The sequence below is a fragment of the Molossus molossus genome, unplaced genomic scaffold, assembly GCF_014108415.1.
Source record: "Molossus molossus isolate mMolMol1 unplaced genomic scaffold, mMolMol1.p scaffold_m16_p_19, whole genome shotgun sequence".
Classification (NCBI taxonomy): Eukaryota; Metazoa; Chordata; class Mammalia; order Chiroptera; family Molossidae; genus Molossus; species Molossus molossus.
The window spans coordinates 41542675-41558674 of record NW_023425354.1 but is presented as its reverse complement, the minus strand read 5'-3'; the positions used below and the strand labels follow the sequence as shown (position 1 = coordinate 41558674).

Sequence of the window (16000 nt, the reverse complement as noted above, 5' to 3'; positions counted from 1 at the left end):
TGGTGCTAGTGAGGCAGGAATGTAAGAGAGACGCGTTTGAGTTTTCCTTAAATGGTGTTATGAGAACTGTATTAACATAAAATAAAAACCAAACCAGAAGCAAAGGGCAGCAGGGGTGAGGTGGGGTGACAAGACCAACCATGCCCTGGCTTCACCGCTGTCGAGTCTCCCTAGAACTCTGCTGTGCTCAGAGCGCCGTGGAGGGAAGAAGGCAGCTGGTTTGGACGGCGAAGCTCAAGGACACCCACGGGAGCTCAAAGGGGTGGGTCTGGGCCTCCTTGCACGTGGCCAGGAGGCCTGCAAGCTGCCTGGGCACGTCTGTGTCAGGAGATGGGCACAAAGACATTTGTGGCGATGTTCTCAAAATGTAGAAAAAGCAGAAACCACCAAGTGTCCATTAACAGTGGACCAGATAACTAGACCATGGTGCAGTCATCCAATGAAACACTTCTCGGCACTGAAAAGAACTGAACCAGATAAAATATCAGCAGGGCTCTATCTTGAAAAGGTAATGTTAAACAAGGAAAGCAAGTTGCAGAATGATATTACACCACGGCAGCGTTTAAGTATGCCTCTAAAATACCCACCCAGCACGACGATCTATTATTCATGGGTTCAGATATACGCAGTTACATATGAAAACAGATTAGGAAGATACACATTAAAGAAACGCAGTTTCCCTGGGGCGAAAGAAGGAGAAGGCCCTGCCGAGGCGTGACAGGAACCCACCTCCGCCCATTAACGCTGCCATCGTTTATATTTTAATACCTGAGCAAAAATGTCAATTCCAGGCAGGTGTTTGTTACATTATTCTTTGTCCTTTCCTGTTGTTTATTATGTTCTCAAAATAAAACAAGACAAACAAAACAGAACATAGAAGCTACTCAATAGGTCCCAAAGCAGCCCCAGCCTCCACCCACAGGGCCAGCTCCCCCCAGGCCTGTGGGCAGTTGCCAAGCCCGTGGCCGGGTCCCCCGCCCCAGGCCCGTGGGCAGCTCCAGGTGACCTGCGCCAGCCTTCCGAACACTGAGTTCTGTCTACAAAACACATCAGCGTTGGTCCCTCGCCCTCCACTGATTGAAAAATACGATCTCCAAATGCTTCCCTCTTATATGAAATAGATTCTGCCTCAAATCTGTGTTTTGAAAGAGGAAGGGAAGAAGGCAAAGGGAGGGAACGCGAATGGAGAAGGGCGATAAATGGAAGAGGAGGAAGGGGAAAGGAGAGAGGAAAAAACAAGCAGGCAACAGAGAAACAGAAGATGAACGGATCCTGGACAGCGAAGGGCCCTCACACCACTGCCTCCCAGCAGCCAGGCCTGAAGCAGTCGGTTCCCCTGGCGACAGGGCTAATGTCCTTCTAGGCTCTGTCTGCCTTCCCCACAGGCTGGGGGCAGGGGAGCGGAGAGGACAAAACCAGCTAGGGCCCCCAGCCCAGAAGAGAAGGGGCTCCAAGCCTCGCCGCAAAGAACACCGTGTTCTCTGCCAGGATTAGTTAGACAATTGCTAATGGGATTTGCCTTTTGCCAAGTGTGTCTAAACTCTTTCCTTAGAAAGGCATTTTAAAACAGCTTATAGGGCTGCAAATTCAGCAGTGTGCGCAAGGCGCTGGGGGCGGGGAGGCCTCCCCTCAGGGCAACCCGGCTGCTCTCCTAAACAAAGGGAATGGGTGGAGGCCAGATGCCAGGGCCTGGTGAACTCAGGTGGCTGGGCGAAGGCTGCTGGTCAACAGCCCAGGCGCGGTGCAGAGCACGCGGGCGCCAGCAGCAGCGGGCCTCGCGGCCTGGCCAGCCCGGGGCAAACTCACCATCAAGGCTGCAGCAGGCCCTGTCGCTCTGTGAAAGGGGGCACTTGAGCAGCAAGGGCCTCAAGATGCAGACTCTCCCAGCACACCTGCGTGGACACCCCCACACACTGCTGGCATTCACGCAAGGCATCCTGCGTGGCACTGGGAATCCAGGCACGCTCTCAGCCTGGCTCCCAAGATGCTGAGGAGTCCAAGATCTTTTCGCATCATCCATTTTCATCGGGCCTGTCAGGACAACACAGGGAAGCTCTGCCCTCCTGCACCTCAGTGCACAAAGGGACTGTCCGACCAAGTTACTGGCTTACAGTAAGGCAAGACGGGCCAGGTGGAGGTGGCTCACCTGGGGTGGGGGGAATGTACCTGGTGCTCTGTGAAAGCCCCTCATCACATGCTTCCGGAGGAGACAGGAAGGGCAGCGAGGGCCCAGGACAGTGTCAGTGAGACAGCCCTGTAGGAGCGCTGGGGACCAGACACTCGGAACAGCAAAACCCTCCACTGACTGTGTGTATGTGTGAGAGAGATTTTGTAATATAATAATAAATAAATGTTTGGTTTAGCCTGGCTGGTGTGGCTCAGTGGTTGAGCGTCGACCCGTGCACCAAAAGATTACCAGTTCGATTCCCGGTCAGAGCACATGCCCAGGCTGTGGGCCAAATCCCCAGTGGGGGGCATGTTAGAGGCGACCGACTGAAGTTCTCTCTCATTGATGTCTCTCTCTTTCTCCCTTCCTCTCATCTCTCTCTAAAAAAGAAAGAAAAAAAAATTAAATATAAAATAGATGTTTGGTCTGCACCCCCAGTTTCTGGCACAGAGTTCCCAAACTCTTCTTATTTGCTGAGTGATAGAGGGTGATAGGAGCATCTTTTGTTATAATATTTGGTCTCAGTCCCAGATTCTGGCACGGGAGCTCTTGGAATCTGGGAGTGGTAAGAGTGTCCTTTTGAATGCTAATAACATGACTGGGGCTGGGGACCCCTAAATAGCTTCAGAATGGGAGCTGGTCACAGGAGAGGCATGATTAGAAGGTTGGAACATTTGGCTCCACCCCCACACCCAACCTCAACTTGTTGGAGAGGAAGAACAGCTAGAGGTTGAATTAATGCCAATGATTTAACCAATCATGCCTATATAAAGAACCCCCTGTAAGCCCCTAAGTGATGGGTGCAGAGAGCTTCCAGGCTGGTGTTGGTCCCAAGGAGGTTGGTTGGAGGGCAGCGGGCCTGCAGAGCACACGGACGCTCCTGCCCCCTTCCCCATACCTTGCCCCGTGCATCTCTTTTATTTGGCTGTTCCTGAGTTGTATCCTTTATAATAAATCATAACAGTAAGTAAAATGTTTTCCTGAATATTGTGAGCTGTTCTAGCAAAGGAAACCATCAAAAAAATGAAAAGGCAACCTACTAAATGGGAAAATATATTTGCAAATTCTACATCTGATAAGGGGTTAATATCCAAAATATATAAAGATCTCAAATAACTAAAAAAAAAAAAAAAATCTAATTTAAGATTGGGCAGAGAATCTAAAATAGGCATTTTCCCAAGAAGACACAGATGGCCAAAAGACACATGAAAAGATGTTCAATATCACTAATTACCAGGGAAATGCAAATCAAAACCACAGTGGGATGTCACCTCACACCTGTTAGAATGGCTTTTATCAGAACAAGAAATAAGTGTTGGCGAGGATGTGGAGAAAAGGGAACCCTCGTAACTGCCGATGGGAATATATATCGATGCAGCCACTGCGGAGAACATTATGGAGGTTCCTCAAAAAATTGAAAGTAGAACCACCATATGATCCAGCAGTCCCACTTCCAGGTGTTTATCTGAAGAAAACAAAAACACTAACTCAAAAAGATAAGCACCCCTATGTTCATGCAGCATTATTTATGATAGCCAAGATATGAATACAACCTAAATGTCCAGCGGTGGATGAATGAATGGGCGTGCGCGCGGGCGCACACACACGGTGGATGAATGAATGGGCACGCGCGCACACGCACACACACGGTGGATGAATGAATGGGCGCGCGCGCACACGCACACACACGGTGGATGAATGAATGGGCGCGCACACACACAGTGGATGAATGAATGGGTGCGTGCGCACACGCACACACACGGTGGATGAATGAATGGGCGCGCGCGCACACACACACACACACACACACACACACACACAGGAATACTGCTCAGCCATAAAAAGATGGAAGTCTTGCCATTTGTAACAACATGGATCTTGAGAGTATTATGCTAAGTCAGAGAGACAAAGACAAATAGTGTATGATTTCACGTAGATGTGGAATCTAAAAAACAATCGAACAAAACTCACAAAAACAGAGTGGTAGTTATCAGTAGGGAAGGGGGTTGGGGGTAGGCAAAATGGAAAAAGGGGGTCAACTGTATGGTGGTGGATGGGAACGAGACTTATCGTGGTGATCACTTTGTACTGTATACAAATATCGAATTATTATGTTATACACCTGAAACTATTATCATGTTATATACCAATTTTATCTCAATTAAAATAAAGTGAAAAGAAATATCAGTGGACAACCAGCCTCTGGGATTTTCTTCTAGTCTAACTTAAATGTCTAACTAATGCACTGATCTCCCCTTAATCAAAATTTCCAAACGGCTCCAAAAGTCCAAAGGGTCAAGTTCAAGGACCTCAGCATGGCATTCAAAGGTCTCTACAATATGGCATCATCAGCCTATTGCTCATTCTCCCTGCAGTACACCATGGGCAACCTACTCTGGCCTTTGCCCTGAAATGTCCCAAACCTCTTATTTAAACCCCATACATTCTGCCCGGCCGGTGTGGCTCAGTGGTTGAGTGTCAACCCATGTACCAAGAAGCCACCAGTTTAATTCCTGGTCAGGGCACATGCCCCAGGTTGTGGGCCTGATCCCCAGTGAGGGGCATGCAGGAGGCGGACAATCAATGTTCTCTCTCATCGATGTTTCTATCTCTCTCTCCCTTTCCTTCCTCTCTCTCTAAAATCAATAAAGAAAAAGAAATTTAAAAAAAATTTATTATAAGCCCCATACATTCTGTAAGATCCTGCTCCATAGCGACCTCCTCCAGGAAGCCTTCCTGGTTCAGCTGCTTCAAGCAGATCTCCTCTGAACTCAGATTACTCCATCATATGGCCCTCCATGATAAGAAGGTTGTGTTGCTCTTCTATATTCATACTTCACTGTGCGTTAGTGCGTCTCTGGTTTGACAGGGCCAGAGGCAGACAGATCAAGGTCAGTAGGCCAGGCCTGACAGGCTGCTGGCAGGAATGAGTCCTGAGGCTTAGCCCAGGGCATCAGTGACTAAGGAGCAGTTGGCACAAAACGCTGTGCCAAAGACTATAACTCCGGGAGCGAGGAAGCAGGAGGTGGGGAGCTGGGAAAGCAGACAGGTCCAAGCTGAAGAGACACTAGACCAGATGGCAGGGGAGGGCACGCCATGCAGCCAGCAGACCAGGGGCAGTGGGACGCGCCAGGGGCAGGGCTGGGCTGCAGTGCAGGCTCTCTGGCTGGAACTGGGTTCCTCGGGAATCTCACATTCTTTCACGGTGGCATGGCTGGCTGCCCACCGCTTGCCTGGGCACAGAGCCTCTCCAGATCAGCTTTCTGATCTTCAAACAGGGACTCCTTGAAGTAAGCAACCACATATGGACTTCTCATCCCCACACCACCGGGGCCTTAAGAGATTGTGCTGCCCTGGCCGGTTTTGCTCAGCGGTTAGAGCGTCAGCCTGTGGTCCGGAGACCCAGGTTCGGTTCCTGCTAAGGGCATGTACCTTGTTTGCAGTTTGTCCCCAGCCCTGGTTGGGTCGTGTGGGTGGCAACCACTCAATGTGTCCCTTTTATGTCGATCTTTGTCTCTCTCTCTCTCCCTCCCACTCTATTTGAACAAAATATCAAAAAATGTCCTCGGGTGAGGATAAAAAAAAAAGAGAGAGAGAGATTGTGTCAAATGGATGCGTCTCTGAAAGCTCCGTTCTCTTCCTCCTCAGTCGTGGTCACCCACTTGCTGGCCGTCTCAGCCACACCTAACAACCACGGCTCCTCCCTCTACAATATTTATGTGCTGACAACTGGAGAATCCAAACGGAGAGTTCCCTTCTCTGCTTTCTGAAGGCAGACAGAAGATAATCGATTTAATTTTGGGGGCCCTGTCAATGTTCCACAGAAGGGCACCCTCCAACCTCAGTGGTGTGTCTACAACTTGTGATTTCTTGATCTCTCGTGTGGGAATGCCGTTCTGTGCCTATGCGCCCCCACCACCCACCCCAAAGGGTCCTCAGAGCATCTCACAGAACACAAGGAGGGCATAGCCTGCCAACCTCAAACTAGCTGAACATTATCTATAGACTGTCCTTTGGTAATTTATTAGTTTCGGGTGACCCCACAGCCTTAGTACTGAGCACCAGGAATGCCTGTGACATGCTGGACCCCACATCCAGAAGAGGGCAACTCAACTACCTCCTGTGAAGAGGAAGGGGTTCTGCCCCATGGACGACACACGTTCGGGAATGTGGAGCCTCCTGCCCGAGCAGAGCGGCTGAGTGAGGCCAGCACCTGGCTCCACGCTCTGGGACAAGTGTCGCTCTTCCAAGCCGCCACACAAAGTGGCACTTATCTGATCAACACTTTTCACATCATTGTACTCTGCTCTGTAGCAATTTCCTGATGAAAGTCTCATCTTGTCCACTCAAGGGCGGCGCTGGGCCGGCCACTCTTCTGGTTTCTTACTTCCACTGAGCTCAGTTCTGGTGGCTGGTTGGAGGATGACAGATGGAATCCTATGCATTTAAATCTACTCCATCTTTTTTCCAAAAAGGATTTGAGGCGCTTAAAAAGTACATGCTACAATCTAATAAAAACAGATGAAAACATATCCCTGAAGGGAAAACAAGAAAGGAAGAGAAAATGAAGCCAGGGTCAAGGGCATGCATGCACAGAAAAGGTCAGTTTGGCTAAATCGCTAAAGTAGTTACAAATTCAGCTCCGGGTTTTCTAGGGACTAAAGCAAAGAAAGAATTGTGGTCTGTGATGAAATTCCAAGTACGCAAATATGAAAGAAATACCCACAAACCAGAACTCTACCACCTGTTCAAGAGAAGCTGAGCCTATGATGGGTGCTCTAGGATAACTTCCTGAGCTTCAATTCCTGGATGTGAGATTTTTAAATGAAAAGTTTTATAGTTTTTTTAAAGGCTCTGATGTATATGGCCAATGGGGTTGTCCGATTTACATTCCTACTAGCAGTCTGCTCTCTTCCCTACACTGGAGGTTATTACTATTTTTTTGTTGGGGGGGGAGTTCTTTGCAAATGTGATAGATACAAATGCAGTGTTTTCGTCTGTAATTCATGAAAGTAAATTGTGCTGGATGCTTTTCATATCCATTCTGATACTATACACAGAGCAAAATTCCTACTTTGTATGTTGTTTAAATTGTCTTTTCTCTCTCTTTTGGACTAGTACCTGGAAATAAGACTTTTTCTATGAAGGATATTGATTCTTTGCCATCATATTATTAATATTGCTGCTTACCTTTGTTTAAGCTTTTTGACGTCCAAATGTTGATCTTTTTTAGGCTGTAAAATCTAATCTTCTCCTTTTTCTTCCTCAGCTAGTCAGCTGAACACTTAATGAATGCCTACTCTGTGCCCAACACTGAATCTTTCCGATTTTACTGATGAAAGAGAAGTTAAATTGCTCAAGGTCACTCAGCAAATATTTGTTGAATGAATGAATGAATGGAGATGACATTTTTCTTATCCCCACGAAGTAGCAATTCAACCCTCTGCTCTCACCCCAAAGCACACAAGCTTTAAGTCTCTCTGCAAGCGGAGTGCTGGAAGGAAATGAGCCTGTGACGTCTCCTTTAAGTCACCCAACTTGGTGCCTTTCCTTCTAGGCCAGTAAACAAAGTCATGTCACTCGACTTCTTTTTGGAAAGGGAACTGCTTTCATCTCTTTTATTAATAGGAGGCATGAGCGCCAATATCCTCAAAAAATTAAGAGACCTAGCACCGGCCAGGTGGTTCGTTGGTTAAAGCATCATCCAGTGCACCGAAAGGCTGTGAGTTCGATTCCCGGTCAGGACATATGCCAAGGTTGTGGGTTCCATCCTTGGTCGGGGCACGTGTGGAGGGCAACCGGTCGATGTTTCTCTCTCTCTCTCTCCCTGCCCCTCTCTCTAAAATTAATAAGTATATCCTTGGGTGAGGATTTAAAAAAATGAACAGACCCAGACTATTAATACCCATGGTGTGGCCCCTGGACCAGGAGCCTCAGCAGCACCTGGGGGGTGCTGGAAATGTGGGCCACCCAGACCCACCGAATCAGAATCTGCACGTTCACAAGACCCCCAGGCGATTCTTAGTCACATCTGAAATTGAGGAGCACTGATTTAAAATTAAATTTTTTGAAAATTTTAGCTCCAAACAAAGCCATATATGCTTACTGTAAATGGTGAAGAAAAAGTTTAAAGACTCTGACCAGTTCCTCCAGCAGCTGTGCAATTCGTGAGTAAATCTTAATTTGTCTCTCTCTTTTATTCCATTCCCCATAACACAAAGAGCACTGAGAACACAGATATTGGTTGTATCTGTCAGGCTGAGCAGGGTCTGGTGCTGCTGATACACAGGGAATGAGTTTGGCTCTTACCAGGCCAGTTAAGTGCTTTGCCAAGAAAACATCTGGCTGGGTGGAGGCTGGAAGGAGGTGTTCACATAGTAAAGAGCAAAAACACAGTTTGCCTCACTGATAGTCATTGTTTATGAAAAATATGATCAGGACTCTGTCCTAGTTTGCAACACTCTCAGGAAACCAGATGTCTCACCTAAAGGGTAACCCGCAGTCGGCCCTCACCCTTGCTCTCCAGGAATCATGAGAAGTGCTTTATAACATTATCCTAGTAATGCTCCCAGCACGTCTTATGGTAGAGATTTCGCAGATGAGGACATCTGCCCGTTTCGCAGATGAGGACACTGAGGCTTAAAGCTTGAGTGACGGAACCAAAGACCTGGTTGACAGTAAAACCTGTGGGACAGGGTTTTGGCCAAGTCACTGGGGAGCGTGCACTTTGTGGGCTGGCCACGTCAGAACCCACTAGGCCCAGGGGGTGAGAAGTAGCTCTCTCACCCAGACAAGTACTTTGCTTTAAAAACAGCTTCAAAGAGGTATAACCTACACAACGTCAAATTCACCACGTCCTTTTGACGATGGTTAATCAAGTGAACATTCACAGAAATACAGAAGTTCTTTTCCCTCTGAAAGGAAAGCCAAAGGCGTGGTGAACCCTGGCGAGCAGGTTTCCAAGAAGCCCCTGGAGTCCCGAACGCCTACCTTGGATTCCGTACAGCCGGTTGAGGCGCGACCGCCGGGCCTCGTCGGTGTAGGGGACAGCGAGCCAGGGCATCTCGCTGAAGTACTGTTTGAAGGAGTCCTCTGACCTACAGAGACACACATGGGAACAAGGCTCTGTTACCCCCAAATGCACGACTGCTGGCCCCCCCGCCCCCCACGCAGTGCCCAGGGCTCCGCAGGTCATCATGTTCAGACGCAGAGGGCCGCTCCACGCTCTGGCACACACCGGGACGCAGAGGGCTCCAACAGCACGTGGTCCCGAACTACAGGGCCAGGCCCCGGCCAGAGCCCTCACTCCCCTGCACCCTACTAGTTTAACTCACGCCCGACTTTCCATTTCCAACACAGACCGGTCTTACTTTTTTGTTGTTGTTAATCCTCACCCGAGGATACTTTTTCCACTGATTTTTAAGATAGAGTAGAAGGGAGGGAAGGAGAGAGAGAGAAACATCGATGTGTGAGAGACACACTGGTTGCCTCCCACACGACCCCAGACAGGGCTGAGGATCAAACCTGTGACCCAGGTACAGGCCCTTGACTGGGAACTGAACGCGAGACCCTTCGGTCCCAGGGCTGATGCTCTACCACTGAGCCAAACCGGCCAGGGCCTTACTTTTATAAGAAGCCTAGATGTTCAGACACCACATTCCTTGTGATACTTCTGTTGTGTATATGTAATAGAGGTGTGTGCAGGACCACACTTTTTTTTTTTTTTTTTATCCTCACCTGAGGATATTTTTCCATTTTTTGTACAGATAGAGTGGGAGGGAGAGAGAGGAAGGGAGAGAGAGAGAGAAACATCGACGTGAAGGGACATATCGAGTGGCTGCCACCCGCACGACCAACCAGGGCCGGGGACAAACTGCAACCGAAGTACATGCCCTTAGCGGGAACCGAACCCGGGTCTCTCCGGACCGCAGGCCGACGCTCTAACCACTGAGCCAAACTGGCCAGGGCAGGACCACACTTTTTAACCAATCGTAAACACTGTCCAATTGTAAACACTATGATTCCACAAATAATACATTTTAGAAAGACAAATCTAATCAAGTAATAGAAAGAAGATCCAGGGTTCCTTGAAACTGGGCTTGGGGGGTGAGAACTGACCGAGGAGAGGCATGAGGGAATCCTCTGAGTGATGGAAATGTTCTCTATCTTTTTTTTTTTAATCCTCACCTGAGGACATTTTTCCATTTTTTGTTCAGATAGAGCGGGAGGGAGAGAGAGGAAGAGAGAGAGAGAGAAACATCAATGTGAAGGGACACATCGAGTGGCTGCCACCCACACGACCAACCAGGGCCGGGGACAAACTGCAACCGAGGTACGTGCCCTTAGCGGGAACCGAACCTGGGTCTCTCTGTACCGCAGGCCGACGCTCCAACCGCTGAGCCAAACCGGCCAGGGCAATGTTCTCTATCTTAATTGTGGTGCTTACATGGGTACATACATTTGTCAAAATGCATTGAACTGTATACCTAAAATGTATGCATTTCATTATATGTAAATTAAACTGCAATAAAGTTGATTTTTTTTCAAGCTTTAAACAAGTGACTACTCCACTTGGCATGACTTCAAACCTGCCCCACTCAGAGGCCCTGAGTTAGGAGCCATGGCGCAGTGGGGTGGGCCCACAGGCCACTGAACCAGGCGTGAAATAGTAGCACAGACGGCGGGGCCACCACAGCGCACGGCATGCTCTAGTGTGTGGGCGTCTCAGAGAGCCTTTGGGACAGGAAATCACAAGGCAGAGCACCTGGTGGCCCAGTCAGAATTGGGGCAGGAGTTCTGTGATGTAGGAAGGTCACTGATGAGGAAAGCCAGTGAGAGGGCAAGAAGCGGAGGAAATCGAGGCTAAGAGGACCCAACGTACCCCAGGAAAAAGGCCCGCCGTTCTGGTTTTTAGGATAGCCTGCAGACAAAGCACGTGGCCAGAGCCAAGAAAAGGACTGCACAGCCAGCTGAGACAGGCATCACCGTCCATCAGTCTCTGCTCCTTTGTTCCCATCCTTACCCCTCCGCAGCCTTTCTCCACAATCCAAAGCTGAACAAATCAGAAAAGCGCACCCTAATCTCAAACGACCCAGGCCTGAATTGGGACACACCTCCCTATTTACAGCAAGAACAAGTCTTTCTCGGCTTCTCTTCAGACAGTTCCCAAGGAAATGTGAAATGCATCCGTCCCTCTGCCAATAATCCCAGAGACGTCCCAATCCCAGTCTCCAAGCCCTACACCACGGAAGTGAGCCGCGTGCAGCGAGAGAACAGCGTGAACCACCTGCGGACACGGGAGCTGCGCAGCCGCCTTCCCCGGCGCTCGTTACCTGTCTGCACTAACAAAGATGATCTCAAATTTCTGGCCTGCCTCCTTGATCTTCCGGTAGGATTCCACCAGGACCCGGGTGAGGCTTCGGCACGGGGGACACTGAAAGACAAGAGTGGGATCCTGCAGCGTGACTTTGCACCTTCAACGTCCCCTTTCCAGCCACTTGCCATCAGAGGCCAGGCAAACAAGACCCAAGGAGAAGGGTTGGCAAAACCTGGTTCATAGAAAAGGCAGAAACAAACATGCCTCTTGTAATGGGAGCACCCAGCGCAGGCTCCTCCCCACTCCTCACAGCCTGCCAGCAGGCAGTGGTTAAACAACCCCTTCAGGGACCATTAGAAGCCTCATCAGAATGAGTTGAGAAAGCTATCCTTTCAGACCAGTCAAAAAGAAGTCATCTTCTTGCTGCTATTATCATTCGTAATAATAAGCGCTTACGGCATGCCAACAACACACGGGCACAAGAGAAGGGAAGAACGCCGGGAAATTCCACCCGGGCAGTCACACCCCCAGGAGCCCAGCACAGCTGGTCGTGGTGCTCTCGCCGCTTCCTTCTGTCTGGGCTAAGGAGGGACCAAACACTCACCCAGTGTGCGGAGAAATAGACTCCCACGTGAGACCCCTCCAGGCTGCTGCTCTCCAGGGACTGCCCATTATTTCTAAGCAAGGGCCCTGCAATGACTTCCCTGAAGGGTTTAGGTCCCCAAGGGAATTCCAAACCTGAAACAGGCAACAGATGGCGAGAAGGTTAAGACTCTTCAGTGTGGCCTCTGACCCAAGCAGCCTCAGGACTGCGGAGCATGACAACTGTATCATCACAGAGTATTTGTTAACACACCCATAGGATCCGCAGCTGAACACACAGGAATAGAAGCAGGGCTCGTCCATGACAGAGCCCTACCTACCCTCAAGGCAATGGCTCCCAAACTTACATGACCATGGGGCCCATCTGGGGGTTTCTGAAGAATACAAAAGCCCAGGTCATACCCCAAGTCCCAGGATCCAGGGCAGAAGCTGGATGTCCACAAACAGCGAAACAGACTCCCCAGGTAACTGGTGGGCCTGGCTGGGGAAGCACGGCCTCAGGTATTAACCAGGAGTTTCTTCTTCAGTTCCAAGCCTGGAATCTCAGTGTCTCTCAACCCTGACTGCTTTTCAGAATTTGCTGGGGAATTTAAAAATATGATTCTCCTGGGCCCCACCCCCATCATTTCTGGTTCAGATAGTCTGGGTTAGGGTCCAGGGAACCAAGTGAGATAAGAATTTAAGTCTAGGGAGAGGAAAATGTAAAACCCACTCAACCCAGATGGTCTGCATTCTGATGACACTTAAGCCCCAGGCAGGAAGAGCAAATAATATGCTCCCAGCTCAACAGACACAGTGTTTTCTCACTGGGCGGTCCAGGGACCACTGCCTCAAAATCGCCCGGGGTAAGGGGAGGGTGGGCAGGGGAAGCAGACTGGCTGGAAATGCAGGTGGCCAAGCCCACCCTGAACAAGTGGATCCAAAAATCTTGGAGGGAGGGGGGAAATCTTCATTTTAACAATCTTCAGAGGTGTGTGTGTGTGTGTGTGTGTGAGTGTGTGAGTGTGTGAGTGTGTTTAAATATGAGAAGGTAAAAACTTGGTTCTATCATGCCCTGGTTTTTATTGAGGGCAATTCTTTGAAGCAGCGGAAATTTTAACTGAGAAAATGTGTGACCAGGCTTGAATCCTCGAGTTGGATCAGTAAGTTAGGGAGGAAGATCTTATGATTCTTTTATGACTCTAATGCAAGGGGGTGAGAAACAGACACCGGATAGCCACCAAGCAGGGTGGTCAGAGCAGCCTGCCTGACGCATGGCCACCCAGCCGGCCAGCAAGACCAAGGCCTGCAGGACTTGGGCAGCACCAAGAAACGAGGTGCACTCACCAGTGAGACCAGGAGAACAGAGCCTGAGACGTTGCTATGGGAACAGAACTAGCAGTCAGTATCTGAGCTCTAGCTGCTTCTCAACAGCCTCCTCAGCCCTCAAAGCTACACATCCTTCCTCAGATTCCATCTCCTTCGGCCCATGAATTAAAGCTCCCAGGAGGGACATTCTGATCCCTTTAAAAATCTTAACCATGACCAGGAGAATACTATAATTTCATCAAGACAATATCCTTTAGCTAAATAAACCCACTTACATATACAGTTGACCCTTGAACAACATGGGTGAACTGCCTGAGTCCATTATGCATAGATTTTTTTTTTAACCAGCAATTTGGAAAAACTCACAAATAAACTGCATAGCCTAAAACAAATGATGTAAACTTATAGTATCGATAATAACTCACAGTACTGTAAATGTATTTCTGTCCCTTATGATTTTCTTAGTATCATTTTCTTTTCTCTAGCTTATTTCACTGTAAGAATACAGTACGTAACACATAATAGAACATACAAAATACGTGTTACTTGATTGTTTATGTTATCGGTAAGGCTCTCAGTCAACAGCAGGCTGGAGTAGTTAAGTTTGGGGGAGTCAAAGTTATATATGGATTTTCAACTACTCGGGGGTCGGTGCTCCTAACCCCCATGTTGTTCAAGGGTTAACTGTATGTCATTGCACAGCCTCCAGCAATGAAGAGGGGGTGGGGCAGAGGGACTAGGGAGAGTACAGGACAGACATGCCAAGGTCTCACCTTCTGGGTCATCACGGATCACCAGCAGCCCATTCCTGCACACGACCTTCCCAGTGGTGGCGTCTAGGAATATTAGCGATGGAATGTTGGAAATTCGGTATTTGTTCCAAAGTTTAAGCTGTAAGAAGCACATTTAAAGAAGGTGGTTAAGTTAGATTAATTGGAGAGTTGAACCCCTCAGGACTGAGGGGTGGGTACCCTAGAACATACTCAAGTGCAGATCAATGAGTAAGTGATGGAAAGCAGGGCTGGCTGGGCAAACCGGACAGGTGAAGCTGCAGCCCCCACCCCTGCAGTCTGAGAGAGTGCAGGGACCCCGATTCTGAGTTCCAAACAGGCTCAAGCCATGGCAGAGGCTGACAAGGGGTGGATGACACTTGTTCTAGGAGAACTCTTCTCTCCTACCTCTCCCCCAGGTACTCCCTCTAACAAGCATCAAGATGAACACGGATATGCACCTTTTGAACACAATCAGACTAGGTGGGTAAGGCAAAAAGAGGCTTTTTAAAAATATGCTTTTATTGATTTTTTAAAAGAGAGAATAGGGAGAAAGAGATAGAAACACCGATGTGAGAGAAACATCGATCGGCTGCCTCCTGCATGCCTCGCACTGGGGATCAACCCCGCAACCCGGGCATGTGCCCTGACGGAATCGAACTGAGACCTCTCAGTCCACGGGATGATGCTCAATCCACTGAGCCACACTGACTGGTAAAAAAAGGGAGGCCTTTTACTGGTGCCTCTCCACCCATCAGCAGGCAGGAGCTCCCCTGATCTGCTGTATCCCCTGGGCTCCAAGGAAGAAGGGACAAGGGAACAGAAGACAAGTAGTTAAAATCCGCCCCCTCACCGCGTCACCAGGTCCTTGGCAGTCATTACGAGCATGTACCATTCAGCCAGCAAACATCAGGGAAGCGACAGCCTGAGCCAGCCCCAACCCTCAGCTCCCAGGGCCACTCAGAACAACCCACAACCTGTTGGCAGATTCTCGAGGCTGACTGCACTCTCTGTCAGAGGGCCAGGATCTCTGTGGGCCGAGGCTGAGGAAATGTGAGTGAAACAGCCCAGGACAGGAGCTGAGCATGTGCAGGCTTTGCTCTCACCGTCTGGGTGAACACCGTCCAGGTGAGCCACTGGGTGCTCGGGAACTTCACTGCTAAGCCCAGAAAGTGACACAATTAAACAAAATGTCGAGCTACCAAGGCACTTCCAGGAAAGAAGGAAATAAGGGGATGCTGAAGAATGGCCCATCGGTGATCCAGCTGCGAGCCTCCCCTCCGAGGGCCTGGGACCCAGAGGGATCGCAGCCACCGGGGCGTGGGCAGAACGGGGCACAGACATGTCTAAGGAAACAGGCATCGGAAGTCCAGCTGCGTACAGCAGAGAGAAAGGCATGTGTGGCTGTGATTATCATTGTTTCTGATTCAATCCCAGGCAGCAAGGGAATTGGGCAGCGTATCTGCCAAGAAATGTTAGGTTTCCCTGTCTGTGGAGACCTGGGTCTTGGCAGGAAGGGTTGTGGGCCCCCACCTCGAACCGGGTGGCCCTGCCTCCAAGCTGCATGTTTTTCTCAGCCCATGTTTCCGATGGGCTCCCTGAGCCGGCCTGGGACCGCAGAACAAGAGTGATTCTGCACACAGTTCCCAGTGACCCGTGTCAGCCCAGAGCCTGGCACGGGATCCAGATTAAACATTCTTAAGAGAAGAGGCTCCAGAGCACAAGACCATCGGCTGCCGGCATCAGCGTCACAAACTGGCTGGTGCAAGGATCCAGTCTGGTTAAGTTTTTATTTTAAAGGGGAAAAAAGGAAGATTAAGATGATTGGATTTTTCT

The 16000-nt window shown here is 49.4% G+C and overlaps 1 protein-coding gene across 1 annotated transcript in view; it reads right to left on the bottom strand.

Moving 5' to 3' along the window:
- The window catches only part of NXN (nucleoredoxin), a 163853-nt gene that overhangs the window by 10219 nt on the left and 137634 nt on the right, over positions 1-16000 (bottom strand). The window contains exons 2-5 of the mRNA XM_036268806.1: positions 14168-14285; positions 12088-12221; positions 11500-11600; positions 9158-9264 (exon numbers count right to left, since the gene is read on the bottom strand). Of these exons, the coding sequence (XP_036124699.1) occupies positions 9158-9264; positions 11500-11600; positions 12088-12221; positions 14168-14285 (460 nt within the window). The remainder of the gene's footprint in view (positions 1-9157; positions 9265-11499; positions 11601-12087; positions 12222-14167; positions 14286-16000) is intronic.